The following is a 26,027-nucleotide window of genomic DNA, read 5'->3' as shown; positions in this document are numbered from 1 at the left end:
TTTTTGCCCCCAAAGGGGCGGCCAAAAGGGGTCGGGGGGGGCCCCCCCCAAAAAAAGGGATTTCGGGGTTCCTGACCCCCCCCCTGGGGGATGTTTTTTTTGGCCTTTCGAATTTTTGGACGGGTTTTTTTTGGCCGGGGGGCCCGCCCGGCCCGTAGGGTCGCTTGGCGGCGTTGCCGCGCTTCGGGGGGCGTCCCGGGCGGCGGCGACGTTGCTGCTGCTGCTCGCGCTCGGCCTGCAGCTGGGCGACGCACTTGGGGCACCGCGGGATCTGCTTGGCGTGGATGGCGGGGAAGATGTCCTCGCCGGGGCAGTTGTAGCCGCACTCGAGGCACGAGGCTGTGGCGAAGGAGCCGTGGCACTGGATGATGCGATCCGGGTTGATGCCGGCACGGGCCTCGACGTTGTCAATGTTTTGCGTGTAGTTGGTGAGCAGCTTGCCCATGCGGTCCAGCATGGCGATGAAGGCATGCGTCGGCGAGTAGCGGTCCGTGTTCACAATGATGTCCTTGGCGACTGTGTAGAAGATGGTGGGGTCGTCGCGGAACACGTTAATGTCAAAGACCTCTTGCGGGTCGTGCACGGCGAGGCCCATGTGCTCCAGCTGGGCGTAGAGTCCCGTCTTCTTGGAACGGAAGTCGGGGATGCCGAGCGATGTTGAGATGCCGGCGCCCGTGATGACCATGATGTTGCGGGAGCGGGTCAACAGGGCGACGGCGTCGTCGAGCGAGTTGTGCGACGGCAGCTTGGCGCGCTTGGCCAGCTCACGGCTAAAGGCCAGCGTCAGCATGCTCGTGTAGGCCTCCTCGGGGGCGCCGTCAAGAAAAGCCGGGGCACGGATGTTAAAGGCCGTGAGCAGGCGTTTCGCCGTATAGCGACCAGAGTCGACTGTGCGCAGGCAGAACTCGCGGGGGCCGATGGTCCGCAGCAGCTGGCGAAGGTGGTAGGCCTCGGCTGGCGAACAGGCGTCGGGATCGTCGGCGGCGAATTTGGTGTCTGAGGGGATGCCGTCGACGGCGTCTTCAAAGAGAGAGTCATGTGTCCAGCAAGACTCGCGCACATCCTTGGCGCGTTCTTCGAGTTCTCGCAAGCCAAGGTCGTGAGAGATTTCCGTCGGCGTAGGCGTCCGAGACGGCGTTTCTGTCTGAGCGCGCGACAGAGATCCGGAGCGAGACGTAGCCATCTCAACCGTGTTGACGGTCATACCTTTGGGGCCTTTGACGCGTCGCTTGCCGATTCGGCGCTGTGGTTTTTTGTGATACATTGTTGTGTTGGCCGGCGATTCTGGATCAGGTCAGTGATTTGTTCATGTGCTGTTTTTTTTTTTCATGTGTATGGTGTTTGAGCGACGACGATGCATGCGGGGATCGACATTAGCGCGTCTGGGAAATCGATGTCCGTCTGAGAAATCGATGTCGGTTTGAGAAGGCAACTGAAACGACAATGTGCACAAACAGGATGATGAGAAATACAACCTGGCAGATAAAAGCCAGTGAAATATGAGCAAATGGGTGAATGAACAACGAATGACACGACAGTGGCCACAACGCCCAGGTTCGGTCGGATCGCCGCCGATGGTTGGGTGAGACAAGACACGACTAGGCAGAAGAGGAAGAACAGGGATAGGAAGAGGAAGAGGAAGAGAGAGAAAAAAAAGGCGGGAAGACCAGAGAGAAAGAGAGGAAAACCCAAGATACACGTACCTGTCCGACTGGCAGGTTGGCCATTTGCCCTCTCTGTTGTCCGCATAATGGGATGATGTGTAGGAGTTGAGTCTGTTACGCGTGGCAAAAGGCGCCGACGAGAGAAAGTCTTGATGAGACGGGGATACTGTCGCAGAAGGCTCGAAACTTGAAAATTCCCACAACAAGATACGCGACGATGAAAGACTCAAAAATGAGTGATTGTCTCTTTGATGAGACAATATGTCGATAGGTTTGGATTGATGGGGTTGATGGATGGATGGCAATGGTGATGATCACCATATGCAGCGATTCGGAATGGCGAGAGGTGAGTGTGAGTGTGTGTGTGGTGGGACAAACAAGAAGAGCACGGGAGATAGGCAGACGAATTGACCAGGGGGGGGTTGGCAAGGTTGTGTGGGGGGGCGAGGAGGAGAATGTGCCCAGGTGAAGGAAGCAAAAGGCAGACGTCGCAACTCTGGACCGTGTGCAGAGTTGAGGTCAAGGTATCGAGGAGCAAGGGTGACAAGAGTGCGAGAGAGAGAGAGGCGGAGTCGGGGCGAAGACGACCAACAAAAAACAGGGATGTGTCGTGTTGAGAGGAAGTGAGTCGAGTCGGACGACGGAAAATGGGAGTTGTGGAAAGGTCTAGGTTGAGGAGAGTAGGAATGGGTGGGCAGAAGAAAAGGGAATAGCACCAAAGTGTAAGGCAAAAGGCGAGGCAAGGCAAGCAAGGCGAGGCAAGCAAGACAAGGCAAGGCAAGACCAAGCGGCTGGCTGGAAACTCTACCTTTTGTCACTCTCCTCTACTCTCCTCTGCTCTCTGCTTGCCTCCTCGTCTCTCGTCTTGTTATTCTTGTCCAGGTCAACAGGTGACGCGAGTTGTATGGATTTCCATTTGCATCAGCCACAAGCTAAACGCTACGGAAAGTCAAGAGATGCCGATCAATGGATAGAGGGCTCTTAGGTGATGCATCTCTCTCTCTCTCTCTCTCATGCTGCTCGCTCACAAGGGCTCTTGTCTGATGATCCGGGTTGGTATCACTATAATATAATGCTGGAAGCCAGAATCAGCAATCGAACGAAGGAGAAGTAACTCGTCAATTTCCCGCCGGGCCAAGCAAATGAAATCCAAAGAAAAAATGCAAGTGGAAAGCCAAACGCGGAAAGCCAGGATGCCCTCTTTTCTGGTGCATCAGCCAGCGGGCCAATGATTTGAGAGACAGAGAGCACTACGCCGGGAATGCACCAGTATGTGGTGACAGTATCTCTCTCTCTCTCTCTGTGTGTGTGTGTGTGTGTGTGTGTGGTCTCGGGCTTGGCTAAATACGGACTCGCCTGGTTTGGGCATTCGTTATTAGACCCTCGTCTACGCTGCCCGTCTCTGTGTACCGTCTCACATCGCTCTTTTGCCTTTTGCCTTTTGCCTTTTGCTCCTCTTCCCTCCTTAGATTCACCTTAGGATCCAAGCCAGCACAAGAGAGGGTTGCGCCCAACGGGTAAACTCGTTGGGTTCGCTTACACGTCGCCCTCGGCCGCTTATACGCCCTCTTGTGGCTGGCATTGCCCGATCTGTCATCGTCCTCCGTTCCCGTCGATGAACTGCATGAGCTCATGAGCTGGCGCCTTTTGCCTGAGCACCGCCCAGACACTGGTTGGCTGGAGGGGGCCTGGGCTGGGCGCCGAGGGCTGATCCGGAGCGTTGTCGAAATCGTGACAATTGCCTAGTTACCCTGCCTTGCCTAGGCACCTTCGCTATGTTCATCAAGGTATGGTCGGTTACCGGACCTTGTGTTCTGTCTGAGCCGGGGGGGTCCTGTCGCCATTGATGACCTTTCGCGTGGTGGGAACCGCCGTCTCCGTCAAATGACACCGATAACGTTATTCCCGCAATGCTTTGCATCGAGAGGGCGGACTTTTACCGTACATGGTAGAAAGAAATGAGTCTGGCGGTGAAAATGGGCCATCAAGTTAGAGCGAACAATGTAGGCATGATCCACTTTCGGCTTCGCCCTTTGCGTTCGCCCTCTGCGTTAGATAGGCTCATCATGACATTGCGCTGAACCTGTCAGCGAAGCCATCCACCTCACTTCCATTCATCGATCCCTTTTCCACTCAAGTGCCTGCAAAAAAAAAAACATATCTTCCAAGTATCACAGTGTCACATGGAGGCGATGAGCAGAAGACTGATGAAAAAATAAGCACATGATGAGCTATCACCTCACAACTCACCATCTTCGTCACCTGCCACCGCCAGCTGTGCAAGATGGGCGTAGTTTGGGGGGCCACTGTCATCCTGCAGAACGTGCTGCCATCGACCGTGTCACCCGGTCCGATGTTGCCAGACATGGATCATGTTCCAGCCCAGAGGGAAATCCCCTCCCCCATCAACCGCCACGCACACACATCCCAAAAGGAACCAATTTTTTTATTGCAAAACGGAAATCGATCCCGATAATGCCAACTCGCATTTCTGAGATGTGTAGCGCCTCTTCGTTCTGCCTTTTGAAGGGTGCATGGCTGTGCGACAACTGAGTGCAGTGCGCCGTTCAAGCTTGGCTGTGTTCTGCGTGCGTCAATCCCGGAAGTGGTGGCATCATGACCCGGCGCGTCCGTCCGCACGCCACTAGGAGAACACACGCCTGCTCATTTCCATGTGTGCCATTTGGTATTGTTTTCTTTTTCTGGGCCAGTCCGCCTCGGCTAATACAGTGGACGAGCCAGCTGACGAGACGTACGGCGCCAGCCGTGCTGCTCCCCACGTGTTGAAAAAGCTCCGGGGAAACACTCGACTGGGTTGTGACAGTCAAGCTGTTCCCTGTTAATGTCCTGGGTGCTTACTTATGGTGGCGAATAACAGATGGGCCACGCATGGCGCGCTTGGGACAATTCATCCATGCTGTGTCATCTCGAGTCATGCTCGAGTGAGATGAGAGAAAAAGAGGTGGGAGTGTTATCAGGTCCTTGAATCCAAAAGCTGGATCGCATTACTTTTCAAACATCAAAATCTATCAACGCTGTCTATCAACTCGGAGAGAAAACAAGCTTAAACCAAAAAGTAAACTCTCAGAACCAGGAGTTAACAGACATCGCTCCTCATATCAGGCTCTGGTACTTATCCAAACCAGGCTTTGCCTGCTGTTGCTGTGTTTGCTGTTGTTGTTGATGCTGCTGAGCCGTTCCCATCATGCTGTTCATGCTCGCTCCAGGACCCATGCCCATGCCCATGCCGGGCCTCGCTGCCATTGCATTCATAGAGTTCAGCGAGTTCATCGAGTTCATCGAGCTCATCGAACCCATCGAGCTCATCGAACCCATCGAGCTCATCGAGTTCGCCCCCTGCTGAGCCAGCACGCCCATGCCCATACCACCCATGCCGCTCGCCGACCGGTTCCCCGGCGCAGCCTGCTGCTGCTTTGGCGGCGGCGCGAGACTGAATCCCGACGACCCCATCATGCCGCTGCCACCACCCGGTGGCGGCGGAAGTGAGAACGACCCTTGTGAGGACCCCATGCCCGGCCTCGCGCCGCCACCCATGGACAGACTCCCCATCGAAGCGCCCATGGCCCCGAGGCCTGACGACGACGACGGTGCCGGCGACGATGCCCATGGGTTGGACTGTGTCGCCGAGCTGCCCGCCGACGCCCAGTTCACTGACGCTGCGGCGGCGCCCTGCTGCTGCTGCTGTTGCTGCTGCTGCTGCTGCTGCAGGGCGGGTTGCATCGGCTGAGAGAACTGCGTCGTCGAAGGAGTCATCGACTGGAACCCACTCAGGTCCGGCGTCACAGTCCGGAACGTCGGTTGCGCCTGCGCCCTGACGCCGTTGAACTGACCGGGCGCAGCCGTCGTTTGCCGCGCCTTGGGAGTTGACCACGAAAAGGCCGCGGCTTGGGGCGCTGAATCGAGACCCGGTCGATGGACGGGCTGACGTTGTCGTGGCCGACGGCACGGGGGCGTCGTCCCAGCTCGCGAACGAGTCGCCCGGGGCGGAGCTCGTGACTTTGCCCTTGACGAGCTGTTCAAAGTCGTTCTCCGACGCGCCGTTGGTGTTGCTGTCAAACGTCGTGCCTGTTACGCCGCCAAAGGCCATGAAGTCTTCATTTCCGACGGTGCTGCCATTCGCGTTGCCGTTCAGCTCCTGCAGCTTCTTGGTCTGCTCGTCCTCTACACGCCTAGACAGGGTTTTGATGAGATCCATGAAGCTCTGAAACTGCTTCAAACTGAGCAGTGGCCCCAGGCTCATGTTCCAAAGGATAGGCAGGATCTCCATGGCCACAAAGTCGGCGTCTGCCGTGTCGCCCACCACGCGGAGCACATTGAGTGCCGCCACCATGACCGCTGGCTCTTTGGTCTTGATGGACTTGATCAGGGGCACAATCTTCTCCTGCATTGTGTACTTGTCCAGAGCGCTGGACGATGACGTAGTCTTCCTTCTCTCGGCGCTGAAGTCGCCCAGCCCGTCGTTCGACGGATTGTTCGACCCGCCGCACAGCACCACGAACGCCTGACAACCGCGCACCTTGATGGCCAAACTGTTCGTCTTGCTGAAGACCATGGCGATGACCGGGAAGAGCTCGTTCTTGATCGTGCTGAAGTCGAGCACCGCGAGGATGGCAGGCAGCCCTCTCAGCGCCGCATCAACAACAGCCGGAGTCCCTGATTCGATTGCTGTCATGATGATGGGTAATATATCTGACCGAGTCAGCGGATTGGTGCGTATGAGCCAGCCATCGCAGGGTACTGCCACTTACCGTCGGTGAACTCCTTGCCGCTGCAATTGCTCGAGATGACAGACATGTTCTCGAGGACAACCATGAGACCGGCATCCTTGGCTGGATCTTTGGGCGGCTCTGCTTCTTTCTTGCCGGCCGAGACGAAAATCTCCTTGAGCCTCGGCCGAACGCTTTCGCTAAAGGCACGCTTTGCCGTCGGCAATAACTCCATGATTTTGAAGATGTTCTGAAGAATCAATGAGATGAGCTCCTTGTCTTTCATCTCGTCGAGCAACGCCGGCAGCAGCTTCTTCTCCATGACCGACTTGGGGAAAGACGGCAGGACTTTGTTCAAGCCCCGCATAAACTGTGCCTTTTCGTTGGGCGTCTTGGCGGGGAAAGCATCGAGGAAACGAATCGTGGAGACGAGTATGTTGTCGAAATACTCGCTGTCCTGGAACTCCTTGGCCGTCATGCGCTGCGCCGGCCGTCGAGTGATGAGGCGCGGCAAGACGTGAGCCGACAGGTCCTTTGGCAAGTTTCTGGATGCCAAGAACTTATTGGATGAAGAGGGAATCGTCGATGAGGAGGAGAAGAGTCTTTTGTACGTCGAGACGCTGGCATGGGTTTCGAGAGGAGAGCGATGGGGCGAGTTGTAGAGAGCAACACACAGGAGGCCTAGAGAGAACATATCGGCCGATGTTGTGAGGTTGTTGTCGAGGACGAAATCAGGCGAGGTGTAGTCGAGGTTTAGCTGGACGGAGCCAGGTAACCTGGGGTCCATGTTAAGGATCTCGCCCAAGCTGATGGGCTGGATAGAGGTCGGCTTGTTCGAGTTCTCTTGAGGGCTGCAGAAGGACAGCCCACTGATTTTCCAGTCTGACTGTTCATGCTGTTAGGCAGTGTTCCTAGCAGATCTAGGCTATGGGAGGAGGAGCGCGCGGTAACTGACCTTGGCGTTGATCAAGATGGCGTCAGGCGTCAGGTTTCCGTGCACCAAGCCAGCATTGTCGTGCAGAAACTCGAGCGCCTTGCTGATCTGCAGCAGTCCCTTTTGGATCTCGAGCTCATCAATTTCAAGCTCGCGCCGCCTCCGAACGCCCTCTGAATCCTCCGTCACATATCGGCTCGAGCGGCCACCAACCCCGCCTGACCGTTCCTGGTCATCCTTGTCCTGCAGCAGACTGGCCAGCGACGCCGTCACAGCCTCGGTCACGAACTGCAAACCTCCACTTCGCGTCTCCTCCACAGGCTCGACGAGCTCGAGCACGCTCGGGTGTCGCAGTTTGGCAAGACTCGAGGCCTCCTTCTTTAGACGCTCGACAACTTCCTCAGTCGTGCGCTTGAATGCGCTGGCGCTGCTGCGGCTCAGCGAGTTGCCATGGCTGTCGAGGGACTTCTTGTCGAAGACAAAGACGCTGTAGGCCTTGCCGGTGGACTTCTTCTTGCAGTCGTAAATCTTCCAGGGCCCGGCGGTGGATGTCGAGTTTTGGGAGATGGAGTAGTTTGCGGTGATGTTGGTGGAGGAGATCGACTTGAAAGCCGAAGAGAACATGTTGTCTCAATTGCACACCTCGTTTTCAAGGCGGGGGCGATGCTGCGTGTGGAAGCTCGACCTTCATGACGGGACGGCGTACAAAAGGGGGTCGTTTTCGAACGAGTTGCCAGGTTGCGCCGAGCTGTAGTGGAGATGCGCACGTCGTGTGGAAGGCAAGTCTTTGTTCGTAGGCCGTAGCGACGATGGGTTGGGTGCCTTGTCGGATATTCTTCTGTTGCTGACGATAAAGACTGTGGGAATGGCTCAGCCGCGTCAATGTCCAGGTTGACCTGTCGATGCTGAGGATTGGGGGGTGGAGGGGAGCAGCACTTCTCAGCAGCCAAGTCCCAAGGTGAGCCAAGGTGAGGTGAGGTCAGACGCTGGCCGCTTGGCTGCTGCCTCCGCCAGGGTGCATCGCTCACCTTGGGCCTCTAGGTAGCCATCAAGTCGTCCTCTAGGTACCCAGGACTTGACCCCAGCTTCATGCAGCAAGCGGAAAGCGGAGCTCCAACTGGGCGAGACCCTTATTCGGCGAGCTGGGTGCGCTAGCGGCCATGCTTCCACTAAAGCCGAAGAGTTGGTGCCCCAGGGAGCCCTGTAACGAACTGCTGCGTCAGGTCCCTGGTCTGGTGAGGTACCTTGTGCGTAGCTAGGATAGGTGGTAGGTAGAGGTATCCAACGGCCCCAGTACCCAGTACCGAAGGCCCCATTGTCCTCTTCCGCTTTCGGTTGCCTTTGATTGGCCCAGGTGCCAGTGGCTGGCCTGATTAGCTGGTGTAACCCGTATCGCTGCGGCGCCCTTCAGCGACTGAAGATGGAAAACAACGGCTCAAGCCTCCGATGAAGCTCCGACTCTCTCTGACTCTCGTCGACCACAGGAAACTACTTGTGCTGCTGTCCTTCCCCCACGGCATTCCCCCATCAACCTCTACTGTGACCCTTGAACAGTTCCTCTCCTGTCAATTGAATCACTCAGCCTTCTCGCTGTCCTTTCTTCGACCGTCCTTCTACTTTCAATCGCTCTCGTCAACATCACCCCAGGCCCTTCAAATCTTTTCCCACAGCCCAACCGCTGCCATGCTGCGGCAACTGTTCCCGCGCGCCAGCGCCCGCACCGCCCTCAGGTTATCGCAGCTTCCCACCCAGCGCCTGGCGACATGGCAGGCTGCACGCCAGTACAGCGTCAAGCCCGTGGCGGCTTCGGATGCCAAGCCGTTGGGGCTCGACGCCTCCAAGCTCACGATAGAGGAGACCAAGACGCCTGGCAAGCTCAGCAAGCCGGAGGAGCTCGTCTTTGGCCGCAAGTTCTCAGGTCAGACTCTCAGGACCCCATCCCCTTCTCTCTCGTCCTCGAACGCCTGACTAAACTTGTACGCAGACCACATGCTCACCATTGAGTGGACAAAAGAAAAGGGCTGGCTGGCGCCCCAGATCATCCCCTACCAGAACCTCTCGCTCGACCCGGCAACATGCGTGTTCCACTACGCCTTTGAGTGCTTCGAGGGCATGAAGGCCTACAAGGACAAGGCCGGCAAGATCCGCCTCTTCCGCCCCGACAAGAACATGGCCCGCCTCAACAAGTCGTCGGCCCGCATCGCGCTGCCGACCTTTGAGCCGACGGCCATGATCGAGCTCATCAGCAAGCTCGTGCGCACCGACGAGCGCTTCATCCCCAGCGAGCGCGGCTACTCCCTCTACCTCCGCCCCACCATGATCGGCACGCAAAAGACGCTCGGCGTCAACGCGCCCGGCTCGGCCCTCCTCTACGTCATCGCCTCGCCCGTCGGCCCCTACTACCCGACGGGCTTCAAGGCCATCACGCTCGAGGCCACCGACTACGCCGTGCGCGCCTGGCCCGGCGGCGTCGGCGACAAGAAGCTCGGCGCCAACTACGCCCCCTGCATCGTGCCCCAGCAGGAGGCCGAGAGCCGCGGCCACCAGCAGAACCTGTGGCTCTTTGGCCAGGAGGAGTTCGTCACCGAGGTCGGCAGCATGAACATGTTTGTCGCCCTCAAGAACAAGGAGACGGGCCAGAACGAACTCGTCACGGCGCCCCTCGACGGCACCATCCTCGAGGGCGTCACGCGCGACTCAGTGCTGAGCCTCGCCCGCGAGAAGCTCGTCCCCGAGGGCTGGCTCGTCTCCGAGCGCAAGTACACCATGAAGGAGCTCGACGAGGCCGCGCAGGAGGGCCGCCTCATCGAGGCCTTTGGCTCCGGCACCGCTGCCATCATCAGCCCCGTGCGCTCCATCGCCTGGAAGGGCAAGACGGTGAGCTGCGGCCTGTCCGAGGCCGAGGAGTCTGGCGAGGTTGCGCTCAGGATGAAGGGCTGGATCGAGGCGAGGCAGTACGGTGATGAGGAGCATGAGTGGAGCCACGTCGTGGAGGTTTGAGGGTGTTCGTCGACAAAGATAGAGTGGAGGGATTCCCCTGATTGACTTTTTTTTTTTTTTTTTTGAAAGCGAAGATCTGAATTAGTAGATCTAGAGAAGAAGTGAATTATAAAGTCAATAAATGACCAGACTTTTCGCACAACTTTGCGTCTCCAATGGCCCCTATTGCCTATCTTGATGTTACAAGGCTCTGCCGCGAGCATTACGTGCATACAACATGTCAAAGAGGAAAATCAGGCAGTCAGTGAGATGTATACTATTGACGATCGACCGTCGTTGATGCAGGTCTAGCCATGCCGAAAACCGTCGAGACTGTGTCTTGCATAGGAAAACCAGACGTCATGTACAATTTACTTCTAGGCTTTCGCCTCCTAGCTCTTCGGTGCTCTCTGTCTCTGTCTCTGTCTCTCTGTCTCCCTCTCCTCTCCTCCCCTTCTAACCCTGACGAAAAATGCGAAGAACTGTGGTAGACAGTGGCAGATGTCCACAGCTTATTTCTTCTCGGGAAAAGGGTCGGGCAGGATGCCCTCCTTCTCTAACCTCCTCCTGGCCTCCTCAAGGGCCCACGTGTCGAGCCTAGCACATGGCACGTTAGCAACAGTTGGTTCGTAGGAAATCCCCAAATGGCGCAGCATCACGCATCACACCACACTTCCATCCCCGTCCATCATCTTCAATGCCGCCAACCAGCGCATCTCACCAGAGCCTTCCATCGCCAATTGATTCAAGAATCAGAGACAGTTTGCAAGGGGGAAGAACTCACGAGGTATCAGGCTTGAAAGCCAGCACCACGCCCAGGGCAACGACGCCGCCGCAGAACAGAGTGTAGAAGGGGACCTCCCAGCCCTCGCGCTCGTACTTCTCGCCGGGCTTGACGCCGAAGAGCCAGCCGGTCGGGGGGTCAAAGTCGTTGCCGCCGCCGGCGCGGCGGGCGGTGACGCTGAAGGGCCTCGCTGCCATGGCGGGCGCGGGCCTCAGGGCGCGGGTGGCGGCGCGGGCCAGGGCGGCGCTCGGTCGGACCGCCGGCATTGTCGCTGGCGGGGTGGGGTGAGGTTGGCAGGGTTTCGAATCAATCGGGTGTGCGTGTCGTCGTTTGATGGGTAGGGACCCTTGGGTGGTGGGCAGCGCGGAGGCGTGGGTGGTGGTGGTGGAGCGTTGAGGGCGGTTGAGCGGACGTTGATGAGGTTGGTGGTCGTGAGCAAGATGTCGACGGTGGAGGTTTGCCGACCGCCCGCGGGTCGGATTGGATCACGTGATGTGGCCGGCTCCACCCTTGGGTCATCTGCTGCTTCACGCCCCCCATTCTTGGCCTCTCCCCCTCCAGCCTCCAGCAATCAGCTCCTCCAGATGAGCGATGTCGCTAGCCATCGGACTAACAGGATGTGGTCAAGTGGCCAAGGATACTTTCGATCGACAACACCTGAGCAGGATTCGTGGGGAGGCTTTGCAGCGGCGCGAATGCCTTCAGTCGCGAACGGCACATACCTGGTCCTCTCAATCACCTCAGTCACATCAACTACCATTCTGAGTCGAGGCATGATTCTGATCCACTTGCCAATGCCACGTTGGATATCCCAGTCTGATCCTGGATATTTGTCCAAGCGTCAACATATTTCCTCAACTTCTGAGCCACTACTTGATGCCCAACCTCGAATCGACCAGGTTCGCGATGAAGAAATTTGCTGAAATTTCTGATGCCTGCTGTCGGGTCGTTATCATAGTATAAATTCATGACGGCCACTGAGTCAGAGCCGGTGCGCGTGATGGCACCGCCGCCAGAAGCATCCCAATATTCGGGCCCGCCAGTAGCCCAACCACAGATAGCAAGGGCGCCGACCATGCCCTCGGCCGATGGCCCTGGCACGGAGAGCATTGCCATGGTGGACTTTGCAAAGACGAGGTCAGGCACAGCAAATGTGCCAGCGCCGCCTCAGGAGACCACAGGTCTGCGTCGTCGTTTCAGCATCCGACGAGCCTGGACGCACCATCGAGAGCAGACGATAAACGACCGTAACCGTCTAGAAAGCGCTCGCCTGAACGTCGAATCCGACGAGCTCTACCGCCAAAGAAGACGAAGCTCGGCTGTTGACATGGAGATGGTTGCTGAGCTCCTGGAGAAGGATCACCTCGATACCGACACCCACGGCATCTCGGAAATCCGCGATGGATGGTTCGACGCCGTCTACCTCAAGCAACGGCCCCTCGACTACCAAAGGCTCATGAGACATGCAGAATCTACTCTCCCTGCCGCTTTTGCGAAAGACCCGCCTCTTTCCTTGCAGCACTTTCTGCCCAAACAGAGACGTCAACTGCGATCTGTATTCTTCAAGGTCATGACCACGAGGTCGGGCGTCAGGCTCTTCAAAGCCTCTCTCGCCTTCTTCATCGCGTACTGCCTGTGTCTTGTCCCACAGGTGAGGGAGTGGCTGGGCCGTTACAACTACATCATGGTTGTTTCTGTCATCATCAACCACCCGGCCCGGCCAATGGGGCCTCAGCTCGACGGCACCATCCTCACCATTCTCGGCACCATTTCAGGACTTGCCTGGGGCGTCATTGGCCTTATTCTGTCGTATTCCACCGTGGATGCCCGCACAGGCTATGGTGCTATTCTCGCCCTATTCTTCTCCATCTTCATTGCCTGTGCTGCATATATCCGAGCCTACTGGACTAGATTCTACCAGTTTTCGATTTCCGCCGGCATTGCCATGTGCTACAGCTGCCTCGCCGAAGTGAACGGCGAACAGGTTAGATATATCAAATTCTGGTCGTACGGCATTCCGTGGATTCTCGGTCAGGCTATTTCTCTAGTCGTCAACCTCGCGTTCCTCCCCGATGCAGGCTCCCGTGCTCTGGCCGAGACACTTCACGAGGCTTTCCTCATCATGCAAGTTAGTCAACCACACCCCTATTCCTATCAGCAGTGATGAGCAACCGAGCTAAGACGTGAACACAGGACGCCCTGGAGATTCCTAGACCGCGCAACGTACTCCTCAGGCGGTCCTTGGCCCGCGTCTTCGTGGCAGTTGGCGTCGCATACCGCGACCTCCGCCTCGACGTATCTTTCACGCGATACAACCCCGTCGAGGTCCGTGAGCTGCGTAACCTGATACAGGGAGTCATTCGTTCAATTTTACTGCTCAAAACCGAAACCAGACTGTTCGAGAGATGGGATTTGCCTGAGGCTGGCATTGTTCCCGTCACAGTAACTGCGTTTGAGACGATAGCCACGGATGTTGACGGCTCTACGGAGGCTTCCTCTGGTGATACCAAAACAATGCCAGGAGATGATGAAGACGCATTGCTCCGACTCGTTGCCTTGAAACTGGCCGCGCCTACCGAGGACATGCTGTTGCACATGAGAAGCGTCATCCGCTCTTGCGATGCTGCGCTCATGGACATGTCTGGCTACCGCTCGGCTCTGGGGCCACCGAAAGACGAAGCGTACGACGTTGATCAGGCCAAGAATCTTCTACGCAAGGCAATCGACGATTTTGATCAAGCAGATCAAGAGCTGCAGTTGTCGGGCGTCCTACCCGACACGCTTCGGATCAAAGAGGTGTCCAACATTCTTGTTTTCGCACATCACATTCGTGGTGCGGCTGGGTCGATAGACACTTTAGGTGTGCACGTCAGCGACATGAAGCAGAGCGCGGGACGGCCCAAGTTCTACCTCCCGACATACTCTCTTCACAAGGCCATCAACTACGCCAATGCGCAGATCAGACGAGACCGCGGAGGCGTGTCAGCCAGTATGAACCCAAGACTCCCATCTCGCACTCAATATTCTGACCCCACTAGGCAATGTCAAGATGACTTTTGACGACATCACAACACTAATCGAAGCCATTCAGTCTAGGGAACATCGGCCTGCTCCGAGATCGAGAAAGAGCTCCATATCGGGTGCGACAACTCCTCCGGAGAGGTCACCGACCACCATGGAGGCCGAGGAGATGCCCAATCCAGAATCGAAACACAGTAAGTTTGGATACCAGATCTGGCGCATCCTGCATCGGCTGCAGGGATTCGAGAGCAAGTATGCGCTCAAAGTCTGCATGCTCACTGCGCTGCTGGCCATCCCAGCCTGGCTCGAGAAGAGTCGAAGCTGGTGGAACCTAGAGGAGTCTTGGTGGGCGGTCGTCATGGCATGGGTCATGGTTCATCCGAGGTGAGCATCAGACCAGCGTGGGTAGACGTTCTCGTTTCGCTGACAAGAATATCTTCCCAGGATCGGTGGCAACATGCAGGATCTTCTAATGCGAGCACTCTGCGTCACCCTCGGGGCTGTCTGGGCTGGGGTCGCGTATGCTGCGCGCAACGGAAACCCCTATGTCATGGCCGTCTTTGCCCTTATCTACATGCTGCCAATGCTTTATCGCTTTACGCAGAGCTCTCATCCGGTCAGTATGACTGCTTCTTGGCTCACTGTGGAGGTTGAGCTGATTTTTATAGCGTTCTGGCATCGCGGGATGCCTGTCTTTCAGCGTCATTTCCCTGGCACTCGTCACGGCTGATGAGCATCAATCCGCCGCTCGAATGGCTGCGACACGCGGACTGGCATTCCTTGTTGGCACTGTCAACGCCGTCATGATAAACTGGATTCTATGGCCGTTCGTCTCGCGCCATGAACTTCGAAAGGCTCTGTCCTCCATGCTGTTCTTCCAATCTGTTCTCTACAGAGGTACAGAGTGGCCATGTCACGCCTTGTGTTTCGTACCCACTAACGCGCCGCAGGTGTGTTGTCCAAATACGTCTATTACGAAGAACAGAAACAGCCCACAAAGCAAGACATTGAACGTTCAGAGATGCTCGAGGGTCGTCTCCGTGAGGGCTTTGTCCGAATCCGCCAGCTCCTCATCATGACACGGCACGAGCTCCGCCTCCGTAGCCCTTTCGACCCGCTGCCCTATTCAGCGCTTGCCGACGCTTGTGAGAATTTCTTTGAGCATCTCATCGCTGTGCGCCAGGCTGCGCTTAACTACGACCCCGGCTATGTTCGCGACAATGACGCCGCAGCTGAGAAACTACTGTCTTATCGCCGTGATGCTGTGGCTTGTATCCTGAGCAACCTGTACATCCTCGCTGGGGCTCTGAAGACTGACCGCAAGGTACCTGTAAGCATCCTCGTTTTCCCCCATAGGGCAGCAAGATTTCTGATCTTTTACAGCGGTATCTTCCCAGCGCAGCTGTGGCGCGCAAACGCCTCCTCGACAGAATGGCCGAGATTGAAGCCGAAGAGCTCGCCGCGCAGAAGATGCATGTTACATCAACGGGACTACACGTCTCACTCGCATCAAATGGGAAATGGGCCCAGGTCTACGGCTTTGCCTTCAACGAGAGCTTGACGGGATGTGTCGCGCAGTTGGAGGAGCTGGAGCGTTACACAAAACTAATCGTTGGCGAGCAAGGGTTTGATGACGAGTTTAGAGACGACGACCCTGACACGTCCGACGAAGAGGAGGACGAAAGGATACCCCATCACAAGTGAACCGATGATGCAAAGCGAGAGAACGTTGCATACATATAATTCAAATGCTCGGGTCATCACTCACCACATGGCTAAACTCGTCATACCGCTCGTGACCGCAAACACAATCCAGAGACCACCTCGCCATGAAACAGCCACCTCTCATCCCGCGAAACTAAACAGCTTGCCCAGCAGCTTAAACCCCGCCTCATCCTCTCCCGCCCAAAGATCCATGGCCGCGACGCCCGTCACCACAAACATGTCCACATCAACAGTCCCCGGCGGCACGTACAGCGCAAACGTAGGCCGCGGCCCCGCAGCCCTGCCGTCCGGATGCATGGCATACCGACCAAGCACCCTCTCCGTCGCGGCGTCCCGAAACGACAGCTTGCGCGGCGACAGCGTCTCGGCGTCCTTGCCCCACGTGAACCGCGCGCCGCCGCCGCCGGTAGGAGAGGCAAACACCTGCCTGCGCGCCGGGTAGTCTTCAGCGACGAGCTGCATCTTGAACAGCGGCCCGCCGCGCAGGCTCACGTCCGTGGCCGCCGAGAGCGCGTGGTGCCGGAACGTGCCGGCGGGGGCCGCGCTCGGGCCCGCCGAGGCGCGGAGCACGGCGGCCGTCTTCTGGCCGGGCGTCTTGTGCAGGACGTAGGCGGGCGTGGCGTGGCCTGTTTGGGGGTTTAGGCGGTCGATGGTCGTCTGGGCGCCGTCGTGGCGGGAGGTGACGATGAAGGTTTCGTAGGGGGTGTGTGCGTCCATTGTTGTTTGGTGAAGCTTGGGAGTTTGTTACGTGTCGTCAAAGGCTTGAGCTCACTTGATCGCGGCGATGGAGTATTTATATACTCGTACATGGTCATCAGCCTCACCTGCTTCTCATCACGACGTCCAGGCCTTTGCGAACGACGTCGTGCATCAAGTAAGCGCCTGGCGCAGGTACGCGTATTCGAACAAGACTTTGCTGACGCTTTAGTATCGCCCCCCACAGAGCTGAGTCCCCCATTGGGCCTCTTTACGTCGATCGGCAGGTGGCTTGTTCAGCATGGCGCAGTAGGTTCTGGGACTTTCATCGTGATATTTACTGCGTGGAGTTCAGCAGCTGCGGTACATCCGCTTTGGCGAGCAAGACACTCCGTGCTCCCATCGCCACTCCATAGCAAGCCATGCGGGACGCAGGTACCAAAGACATGAATGTCATTGCACATATTCGCCAGTCGTACCTATGCTAGAGTTGCTCTTCCAATCAACCGCTGTGCCCAAGCTCGTATGCTAAATGCTTCGCCGTCAACGCCAACCATATCCTATAATGCCAATGTAACGCATATCCTGAATACCATAATCCAACACAACCAACTCCTAATCCCCCCCCCATAGCCAAATCAGTACGCCCCGTTCGTCATGTCGTTCAGGATATCCCTGGTAATCGGCCTATTCTTCGTCAGGAGCCTCTCTCCCGCCATGGCCCTCCTTGGCTCGGGCCTCTGATTCTCCTTGTCGAAACCCTTCAACCCCCCGATCTCCTTCACAGGCCCTCCGAACCCTGGCCTCGCCTTGACAGGCGACAGCGCGGCAGCCGTCGACGCCTGCGTAGCCGCGTCGTCAGACACGTGCGACTCGAGCGCGTCCGCCGGCAGGTCATACACCCATGCCTTGCTCTCCATGAGGCCGATGAACCTGGCGAGCATCTCGTCGTGGCCTGCACCCTTGAGCGTCTCCCGGCTGCCGACGACGAGGAGCTTCGTCTTGGCGCGCGTGAACGCCACGTTGATTCTGCGCCAGTCCTTGAGCAGGTCGCCAATAGCGCACGCGTCGTTGGACCGCACCAGCGACAGCACGACGACCTCCTTGTCGCGGCCCTGGAAGCGGTCGGCTGTGTGCATCTCCACGCTGGGGTGGCCGCGCAGCCCGTGCTTCAGCAGCGCCAGCTGGGAGCGGTAGTGCGTCATGACGCCAATCTCCGTCTCGGCAACGCCGACGGCAACGAGCGACTCGACGAGCTGCGTCACGACGCGCGCCTCGCCGGGGTTGACGATGCGGTTGCCCTTGGCCTCCTCGTGCGTCCGGGGTTGCAGCGTGTCCGTGTTGATGAAGCGGACGCGCGCCTCGGGCTCCAGGAGGTCACGGATCCAGCACCGTCCAGGCGCGGGACCGGTGCAGAACGACCGCGGCGCACTAGGCTGCAGGAGGTGAGCAGAGTCGAAATGCCTTTGCCTGAGAGCGCCCATGCTGGGCACGTCAAGCTTGGTGAAGCGCAGCTGTTCCGTGCCACACCTGAGCCGGCCCTTGTAGATGAGGCTGTTGCTCAGAGTCATGATGTCCTCGCACATGCGATACTGATGCTCCAGGTTGACGACCGAGTCCGGGTGCGTGTCAGAGAGCAGCTTGAACAAGCTGACGTCCAAGCCACCCTCGCGAGCCTCCTCATTCTGCACCAGCGGAGGAAGCTGGTTGTGGTCTCCTACCAGGACAAAAGTCTTGGCCATCCTGATGGGGCCGAGGCAGATTGGCAGCGTGATCTGCGACGCCTCATCGACGATGCAATAATCAAATGTACGCTCGTTGAAGACGTGGTGGCCGATGCCAAGACACGTGGTCGCGACAATCGGAGGATCATGCCACGCCGACTTGATCTCATCAAAGGAATGCATCGGCACGGCTGCCAGCGTGGCAAACTCCTGGACCTCAGGGTGCACTTTGGCCGGTGCCCCCAGACGCAAGACAGGGATGCTGTCGTCCTTGAGCTTGAGAAGGATATTGTCCACAGCCGTGTGCGTGTACGATGTGAGCAAGACGCTCTTGCCCTGTGACACGAGAGCCCTGATGATATGGGCGATGGTTGTCGTCTTGCCCGTGCCAGGCATACCCAGTACCAAGGCGTAGTCCTGTGCCGTCATGACCTTCTCGATGGCAGCTTGCTGATCCACGTTCAGGCTTGCCCGGTCCGCAATCTCATACTGAGTCGGTGCGGCCTTGAATCGCGGCGGCACCAGATCGACCACCAAGCGACGAATCTCGCGAGCTCCAAACACATCGTCGGCCATGATCTGAACAAGATTGTTCCGCACAACTGCCATGCCATTGCTGAACTCGTCCTTGTCGAGTCGGTAGCGCATGGGCTCACCGCGGACCCTGCCCTGATGCTGATCAGGGGTGGACCCTTCAGGCTCGACTTCCATGATACCAGCGAATACCTGATTATCGTGCTCGTTGAAACCGGGCTGGCGCACCCGCGCATTGTGCAGACGCCGATCTACGGCAACGCAGATCCTCTGCTTGCGCACTGACGTTACATAGCCCAGAGCGAGAGCGAAGTGGCCCTGCTCATCAGAAACGACGATCGGTTCGCCGACTGCCAGCTGCGATTCCATGAATGAGTGCGTGCCGTTGTGCTCCCGCTTGATAAAGTTGTATCGGAATCGGTTGATGCTGGGGCTATTGTGATCTTCGGACCAGGACCCTTCCTCGATGACGACATCAGAAAAGCATCGTCCGAGTTTCTCCCTTTCTTTGCTGACCATGGTCCACAACTCTCGCCGGAGCTTTTGGCTCTCCTTCTCTTCCTTTGTCAAAAGATTCTCCCACTTGATAAAAAACTCTTGGTGGGTAGGCGTCAGGTGCCTGACGACCTCGTCAAACTGCTTGCCCATGCCGCTTGTCACATCGTCGCCATTGTCTGCGAGCCGGTGGTAGATGAAGCACGCCGTCTTGGCATAGCACTTGTTGCACATGTGCTTGCTCTTCTTCATCGGCGGGAGCTGCACGCTCCGCTCGCGGATGTGGCAGGCGAGCTGGTTTCTCTGCATGATCATGTGGCGGAGCTCCTGTCGAATGGCCGGGATCCTCGACGTCTGCGAGGACTCCATGTAATACAGAATACCATACACTATCTCAATGTCGTACCTGTCCGTGAGGAGTAGATTGTACAGAGACGTCTGGGCTACATGGCTCGTGTTGGCGTTCTTGCCCGTCTTGACCTCAAATGGCACCGTCAAAACACGAGTGTCATTGCCGTCTTTCATGGTGACCTGGACTGTGGCGTCGATGTTGCCCTTGAGACCATACATAGGCGACCAGACATGCTCCTCGACGTCGAGCAGCTTGCTCACGCACATGTTGACCTTCTTCCCGTTGCGGTCTGATACCATGGCGTCTGGCTTGGGCTGTGACGCGACAAACATGTCCGCCCAGCTGCTCAGCTCAGGCATCTTTGACTGTAGGTGTTCTTTAGCGATGTTTGTGCTGACTTTGATCTTGTACAGATCCTCGACGTGCTTCTCCATGATTGTGTCGATGACGGCGCTCAGGTACTTCAGGTCCCACTGGTTCGCGAGAAGAGCTGCTTGAAAGACCTCGTGAAGCATCGTTCCGTACACGAGTGGCGCCGAAGCCTCGCTCGTGGCCTTGACGCGATCCTGGAGCACAGCACGACGGGTGCACGTGAAGGAATCGGCCACGACGGTGGCGGATATGAGCTGATCCGGGTGCAAAATAACCATGTTTTGGTCATCGTTGATAACGCAGCGTCCTTCGGCGTCGAAGTCACCGATGATGTGAACAAAAGATTTTTCATGCGCGGGCGTTTCGTACCAATCACCCCTGAGATGTACAGTTCGCACAATCTTCGTCTTCTCGACTTGGACGAGAAGCATCTGGGCCAAGCATTAGCGTGGGATCAGCCGGGACAAGAAACGGGCTACCTTTTCGAGCCTTGTTCGGCCGTGGTCGTCGAGGTACTCGCTTTCTAGTACGTTGGTCACTAAATATCGCTGAATGGCCTTGGGTTTCTGTGTCTACCTTGGGTCTTAGCATGAGTCGTCATCCTGGTTATTTCATCCAACGTACAGCAGGCAGTGGCAAGGTTGGCTGTTTGGCGGATTGTGTAGCCGCCATCTCTGCCGCATCGAAATCGAAGTCTCCGAAGTCGTCGCCAAATTCATCTTCTGGGTCGTCCTTGGCTGCTGCTGGCGCCAGCTTGGGGGGCGACGGGTGGTGCGCGCGAACTGGTTGAGATGGAGCTTGTGATGCGTTTGTCTTCTCAAAGTGGTCCATCATGAGACCCGCAGCTTCGATAATGTTGTCGTCCAGATCATCGTCAAAGTCGTCATCCAGGAAATCTACCGGTTTATGAACGTTCTTTAACGGCGAAGGAGGTGGTCCCATGGGTGCCTGACTGGCAGGTTTCGATGGCTGCGTGGTTGTGAGATCGAGCTGCATGAGGGTGTCGTCGTCCAAAAGATCGTCGTCCAGAAAGTCGTCGTCGCCGTAGTCGGATTCAGGCTTTGGCTGTGTGACAATGCCCAGACCAAGATCCTGCTTGACTGCGTGGTCCTGGCTTTGAGCAACACCGTGCTTGAGTCGTTCCTGTTTGTACGGACTTGATGATGGGGTTCGGTCATGTGCGTTCCCATTGACGGCAGCGCTCCTTTTCTGGGGGCACGGCGACTCTGATGCCATGTCTTTTCCTGTGGCTGATGCTGGCGACGTAAACTCCTGCTTGCTCTCCACAGTATCGAGCAAAGCAGTGACCAAGGACGACTTGGAGACATCGCCAAATGACTGGCTATTCCTCGCAGACATGCCCAGGGTCTCTGGACGGTCGAAGCGGCGTCGCTTCGGCCAGTTCAGCCCGTTGCTGAGAGTTCTGCGGAACCCGGCCTCGGTCGAAGGTACCGCGCCCTTGGGGGGTCTTGGAGACGAGGAAACCATGAATTGGGCAAGACTGGTGTTCGTTGCTCCCAATGGCGTGGCCAGGCCTCCTCTGTTTCCGAGCGAGAAACGGTCCCAGAGTTCAAGAGTCGGGTCTGCGTGAGGCGACCGCAATGCCGCGCCTAGTTTCTTGACATCGACAGCGGGGACAGGCGTCGGCGCCATGTCCGTGCAAGGTGAGGAGATGGGAGATGAGCTGCGAGCCCGCTTCCTATGCCTCCTTGAGATCATGGGGGAGATCATTGAGGAGTATGCTGGGTCCTCTTTATTGTTCCACATGATTCGCTCGTTCGGGGAGAGGTGTTCAATTTCGATGGAGGGTTTCGGCTCCCGCGCCATGAGGTCTTTGAGGCTGACCCGGCCAGCTGGGGTCATTGACGTTGCATCTTGGCTGACTGGTGGTCGGCATGTGTCCTGCTGGTCATCTTTCTTGGGAGGCGTCGATGTCAAGTCCACCACGTCGGATGGTGGTTGGAACTGGAACTCGGTCAACTTGTTTCTCGTCTTCTCGGATACCGGTGCGAGTGGTCGATTGCTTGTCGTTTGTCCCGTTGCGGAATGCGTCTTTGCCCTCTGCCACTGGGCACGACTCTACAAGAAACAAGTCAGTCAGAGGGTAGCTATACGTGTGGTAAAGCATGTCGAGGCCAACCTTCGCAAAGCGGTTCTGCTCGTATGCCGAGTGTGACCTCTGCGGGAGAGGCATGGTAGAAAAGTACCGCCGCCTCTATGATCTGCACATTTGTTCCAATACTTTTTTTTTTGCCCCCAAAAAAATCCGGCCGTTTGAACGTGTTGGTCGAAAACGCCCCAAAAGAGCATTTGCTGAATGTTTGTTGCATCTATGGCGTTGGAGACGCGATGGCCCCCTGCGAACGCGTGTGGAGCACTGATCAAGCGTCGCTAGTGTTGGGCAACGCGTATATTGAATTGCCCCACGACTGGATAATTGCACGGGAACGCGTCTGGAAATCAAGTAAACAGTATACGCACTTGGGGAGCTGACGCACGGGCCATTTCCAGCACGACTCGGTGGTTCATCAATTCGATCGACAGACGTCAAGTCACAGACGTCACTCATTCAGTTGTCCACAGACCAGAACACATCGATCATCGTCACTTTTCAGCGCCAGGTTACCCTGGGCATATTCTCACACAAACTGTGACAGAAGAAAGCAAATTGTGCGAATTACATCTCAGAATTTGATCGCTTGGCCTGGGCGGAACCAGACACCATGGCGTCCCGCAACACAGACGCAGGCTGGGACGACAGCACCTCGAGTGAGGGGACCGCCACGAAATATCAGTTTCCCGAAATCTCCGTACCCCTGTGGGCGACACTCCTGGGCGTCACAGAAAGCCAGATCCAGACGAGCACGAAGCGCGTCGCCGGGAGCATCGCACAAAAGCTGTCACGGCCCATCACGCAGGAGGAGGTGGCTTCCCTGACGACCATCTCGGCGCGCGACGTGGTGATCCACTCGCTCAAGCTCCCCATCGGCGTCACCATGGCCGCGGTCATCGCCTACAACGGGCGCGCCAAGTTTCGCTTCCCCTTCTGGCAGCCCAAATGGGTCAAGACGAGCCCGCACGTGTTCCCCAGCCTGCAACAGCAGGTGCTGAAGGGCCAGGCGGCGCACTACGCGTGGCACATGTCGCGGTTCGTGGCGTACTACTTCTTCTGCGACCTCGCCGTCGGCTCGTTCCTGCACTCGTACGCCAACATTAGCAACTTTGCCGCCATGACGATGGACCCGCAGCTCAAGGCCCTCGCCGACGCCCTGCGCCGCCAGAGGGCGGGCGAGGCGCCCGGCGGCCAGACGCCGGACTGGGGCAGGTACGCGTCGAGGGCCAGCAAGACGGAGCTCATCCGGGCCAAGGACGAGCTCGAGGCGGCCTGCGCCAAGGCAGAGGAGTCGCTGCGCAACAGCGCCAACACATCACAAGAGGATCTCGAGTCTGGGCTCAACGCCATCCGGGAGGCCAAGACGGAGCAGCTGCGTCGGCTTGATGAGGCCATTGCGGCCAAAGAGGACCCGCAGCAATCTGTTGATCAGGAAAAGGAGTACGACACCCTCGCTGGCTCTGGGCCAGGTGCGCCTGCTACGTTACAAAGCACATATTCCACAGGGGCAACGAAGCCGGCGACCTGGGGCTCGGGATCCACGGAGACCACGCAGTCACCAAGTTGGGGCAACTCGGGCGTCGAGGGCATCGACGACGATGCGTCGCCTGTGGCACCAGGCGCCAGAGGCTCTCCCCAAGGCACCTTCTCCGGATCGGCATGGGATAGAGTGCGCCAGCAAGCGGCGGCAGACAGACAGCAGCAGGGCCGCGTGCCGAACGCCAACGCCGGCAGCTACGGGAGCAACTACCCGTACAAGGCGACAGAAAAGGACAAGGCTGAGGCCAAGAGCCAGGCGCAGGAGGAGTTTGATGCGCTGCTCGAGCGGGAGAGGCAGGTCGATGAGGGCAAGTCTGGTTGGGGCAGGCGGTCATGAGCTGTAGAGCATATGAGTACTGTATTTGTAAGGCAACCATAACTACCTACCTAGGCAGCTGGACGTGGTGAAGCACCACCTCAAGGTCAGCCCCAAATGTATAAACATGTCCTACATTCCGGCAGATGACCACCGAACCTCAGTCAGCAATGGGCCTGGCCTCATGCTCATGACATGATGACCTAAGCTGGCACTGGAACGAGACTCTGGTGAGCCCCCCGCATTCGGATGTGGCATGTGAGAGACGCTAGACAGGGGCCGGGCTTTTGCCCCCCCCATGCGCCATCACATTCTGGGGGATGCCTCGGCCGGTTTTTGGGGGGGAAGCCGCCAGGCCAAGAACCCCCCCCCCCCCCCAAACCAGCTGACATCAGAACCCACCGTCTGGCCGTCCACTGATCGCAAACATCCGAGGCCCAGACACACCTGCCGTCAGAGAAAGCCTCCTGCCAACACGACGTCTTTAACTTCCTCCTCCTCCTCGTCGCCTTGCCATCTTCACCTTTGACACAACATCCATCATCTCTTGCCTGGTTCTTTCTTCTTTCCTTCTCCGTGCCTGTCCCAAGATACCCATTCCATCCTCATCACATCACGTTCAGTCTTTCCACCATGGGTGCCATCGAGAGAATTTCCCAGCTGTCCGGCCAGATTGTCGGCGCCTCTGGCAAGGAGAAGCTTCTCCAGAAGAACCCCGACGATGTAAGTTTTTCCTCTCTGTCTCTCCCTCCGAACCCCTGCGTCGTCGCCTAGATCGCAGACTGACCCAGTCCTCTCCCTCCAGGTCGTTGTCACAGCCGCGCTCCGCACCCCCTTCACAAAAGGTGGCAAGGGCGGCTTCAAGGACACCCAGGCCGCCGACCTCATGGCCGGCGCCCTGAAGGCCCTGCTCGAGCGCTCCAAGATTGACCCCGCCCTCGTGGAGGACATTGCCGTCGGCACCGTCCTCGCCCCCGGCGGTGGCGCCACCGAGATGCGTGCCGCCGCCCTCGTCGCCGGCTTCCCCACCACGACGGCCGTCCGCACCCTCAACCGCCAGTGCTCCTCGGGTCTGCAGGCCTCCATCGACATTATCAACCAAATCAAGTCGGGCATGATCGAGATTGGCATCGGTGCCGGTGTCGAGAGCATGAGCACCCAGTACGGGTATGTCTGATTCTGAGATCTCTCTCTCTCTCCCTCCCTCCCTCTCTGTCCCAGCTAACACGCCGCGACCAGCCCCAGCGCCGTGTCCGAGTTCTCTGAGCTCCTCGAGAACAACAAGGAGGCCGCCAACTGCAAGGTCCCCATGGGCGTGCTGTCCGAAGACATGGCGCGCGACCTGCACGTGTCGCGCGCCGCGCAGGACGCCTTCGCCGCCTCGTCCTACGCCAAGGCCGCCAAGGCCCAGGCCGAGGGCCTCTTCGACGCCGAGATTGCGCCCCTGACCGTGTCCTTTGAGGACCCCAAGTCGGGCGAGACGCGCACCATCACGGTCGACAAGGACGACGGCATCCGTGCCGGCGTGACGGCCGAGTCGCTCGGCAAGATCCGCGCCGCCTTTGCCAAGGACGGCAGCATCCACGCCGGCAACGCCTCGCAGGTCTCCGACGGCGCCGCCGCCGTGCTCTTCATGCGCCGCTCCACCGCCGAGCGCCTCGGCCAGACCATCCTCGGCAAGTACGTCGCCGGCGCCATCGTCGGCGTGCCCCCGCTGCTCATGGGCCAGGGCCCCTACAAGGCCATCCCCCGCGCCAACGAGCTCGCCGGCATCGCGGCCGAGGACGTCGACATTTACGAGATCAACGAGGCCTTCGCCTCGCAGTGCCTCTGGTCCGGCCGAGAAGCTTCGGCATCCCCCCTCGACAAGGTCAACCCCAAGGGCGGGCGCCTTTGCCCTTTGGCCCCCCCCTCGGCTGCCCCCGGCGCCAGGCAGGATCTCCCCCCCTGCCTGTACGAGCTCAAGAAGGACCGGCAAGAAAGATTGGGAAACACGTCCATGTGCATCGGCAACCGGGTATTGGGCATGAAGCGCCGTCCTGGTTCGCCGAG

General features: G+C 57.9%; 9 protein-coding genes across 9 annotated transcripts in view; 4 read left to right on the top strand and 5 right to left on the bottom strand.

The window, feature by feature from the left end:
- Positions 1-121: 121 nt before the first annotated feature.
- Positions 122-1,264, bottom strand: VDAG_01639 (NAD-dependent histone deacetylase sir2; the record flags this gene model as incomplete). Its single annotated transcript, XM_009650525.1, has 1 exon — positions 122-1,264. A coding segment is annotated over one exon (1,143 nt), but the record flags the coding sequence as incomplete, so codon positions are not given.
- A 3,533-nt stretch (positions 1,265-4,797) lies between these two features.
- On the bottom strand, positions 4,798-7,949 carry VDAG_01638 (protein kinase domain-containing protein ppk32; the record flags this gene model as incomplete). Its single annotated transcript, XM_009650524.1, has 3 exons — positions 4,798-6,305; positions 6,434-7,277; positions 7,347-7,949. 3 exons carry the CDS (start codon positions 7,947-7,949, stop codon positions 4,798-4,800), a joined length of 2,955 nt encoding a protein of 984 aa, XP_009648819.1.
- Positions 7,950-9,008: 1,059 nt separating this feature from the next.
- VDAG_01637 (branched-chain-amino-acid aminotransferase) lies at positions 9,009-10,325 on the top strand (the record flags this gene model as incomplete). The annotated part of the gene is made up of 2 exons (XM_009650523.1): positions 9,009-9,243; positions 9,310-10,325. The coding sequence occupies 2 exons, from the start codon at positions 9,009-9,011 to the stop codon at positions 10,323-10,325; spliced, it is 1,251 nt and encodes a 416-aa protein (XP_009648818.1).
- Positions 10,326-10,816: 491 nt separating this feature from the next.
- VDAG_01636 (NADH:ubiquinone oxidoreductase 11.6kD subunit) lies at positions 10,817-11,354 on the bottom strand (the record flags this gene model as incomplete). The annotated part of the gene is made up of 2 exons (XM_009650522.1): positions 10,817-10,901; positions 11,089-11,354. 2 exons carry the CDS (start codon positions 11,352-11,354, stop codon positions 10,817-10,819), a joined length of 351 nt encoding a protein of 116 aa, XP_009648817.1.
- An 809-nt stretch (positions 11,355-12,163) lies between these two features.
- On the top strand, positions 12,164-15,813 carry VDAG_01635 (uncharacterized protein; the record flags this gene model as incomplete). The annotated part of the gene is made up of 7 exons (XM_009650521.1): positions 12,164-13,216; positions 13,282-14,077; positions 14,127-14,493; positions 14,554-14,725; positions 14,778-15,006; positions 15,060-15,439; positions 15,493-15,813. 7 exons carry the CDS (start codon positions 12,164-12,166, stop codon positions 15,811-15,813), a joined length of 3,318 nt encoding a protein of 1,105 aa, XP_009648816.1.
- Positions 15,814-15,954: 141 nt separating this feature from the next.
- On the bottom strand, positions 15,955-16,551 carry VDAG_01634 (uncharacterized protein; the record flags this gene model as incomplete). The annotated part of the gene is made up of 1 exon (XM_009650520.1): positions 15,955-16,551. One exon carries the CDS (start codon positions 16,549-16,551, stop codon positions 15,955-15,957), a length of 597 nt encoding a protein of 198 aa, XP_009648815.1.
- A 617-nt stretch (positions 16,552-17,168) lies between these two features.
- Positions 17,169-22,201, bottom strand: VDAG_01633 (DNA replication ATP-dependent helicase dna2; the record flags this gene model as incomplete). Its single annotated transcript, XM_009650519.1, has 4 exons — positions 17,169-20,438; positions 20,487-20,579; positions 20,632-22,086; positions 22,148-22,201. The coding sequence occupies 4 exons, from the start codon at positions 22,199-22,201 to the stop codon at positions 17,169-17,171; spliced, it is 4,872 nt and encodes a 1,623-aa protein (XP_009648814.1).
- A 529-nt stretch (positions 22,202-22,730) lies between these two features.
- VDAG_01632 (uncharacterized protein) lies at positions 22,731-23,996 on the top strand (the record flags this gene model as incomplete). The annotated part of the gene is made up of 1 exon (XM_009650518.1): positions 22,731-23,996. One exon carries the CDS (start codon positions 22,731-22,733, stop codon positions 23,994-23,996), a length of 1,266 nt encoding a protein of 421 aa, XP_009648813.1.
- Positions 23,997-24,608: 612 nt separating this feature from the next.
- Positions 24,609-26,027, top strand: part of VDAG_01631 (3-ketoacyl-CoA thiolase) — a gene marked incomplete at both ends in the record, with an annotated part of 1,735 nt that continues 316 nt past the window's right edge. The window contains 3 exons of the mRNA XM_009650517.1: positions 24,609-24,698; positions 24,781-25,142; positions 25,215-26,017. Of these exons, the coding sequence (XP_009648812.1) occupies positions 24,609-24,698; positions 24,781-25,142; positions 25,215-26,017 (1,255 nt within the window). The remainder of the gene's footprint in view (positions 24,699-24,780; positions 25,143-25,214; positions 26,018-26,027) is intronic.

The sequence above is a fragment of the Verticillium dahliae genome, genomic scaffold, assembly GCF_000150675.1.
Source record: "Verticillium dahliae VdLs.17 supercont1.2 genomic scaffold, whole genome shotgun sequence".
Classification (NCBI taxonomy): domain Eukaryota; kingdom Fungi; phylum Ascomycota; class Sordariomycetes; order Glomerellales; family Plectosphaerellaceae; genus Verticillium; species Verticillium dahliae.
Note: the sequence above shows the minus strand (reverse complement) of the source record. Positions and strands in the feature narration are given on the sequence as shown.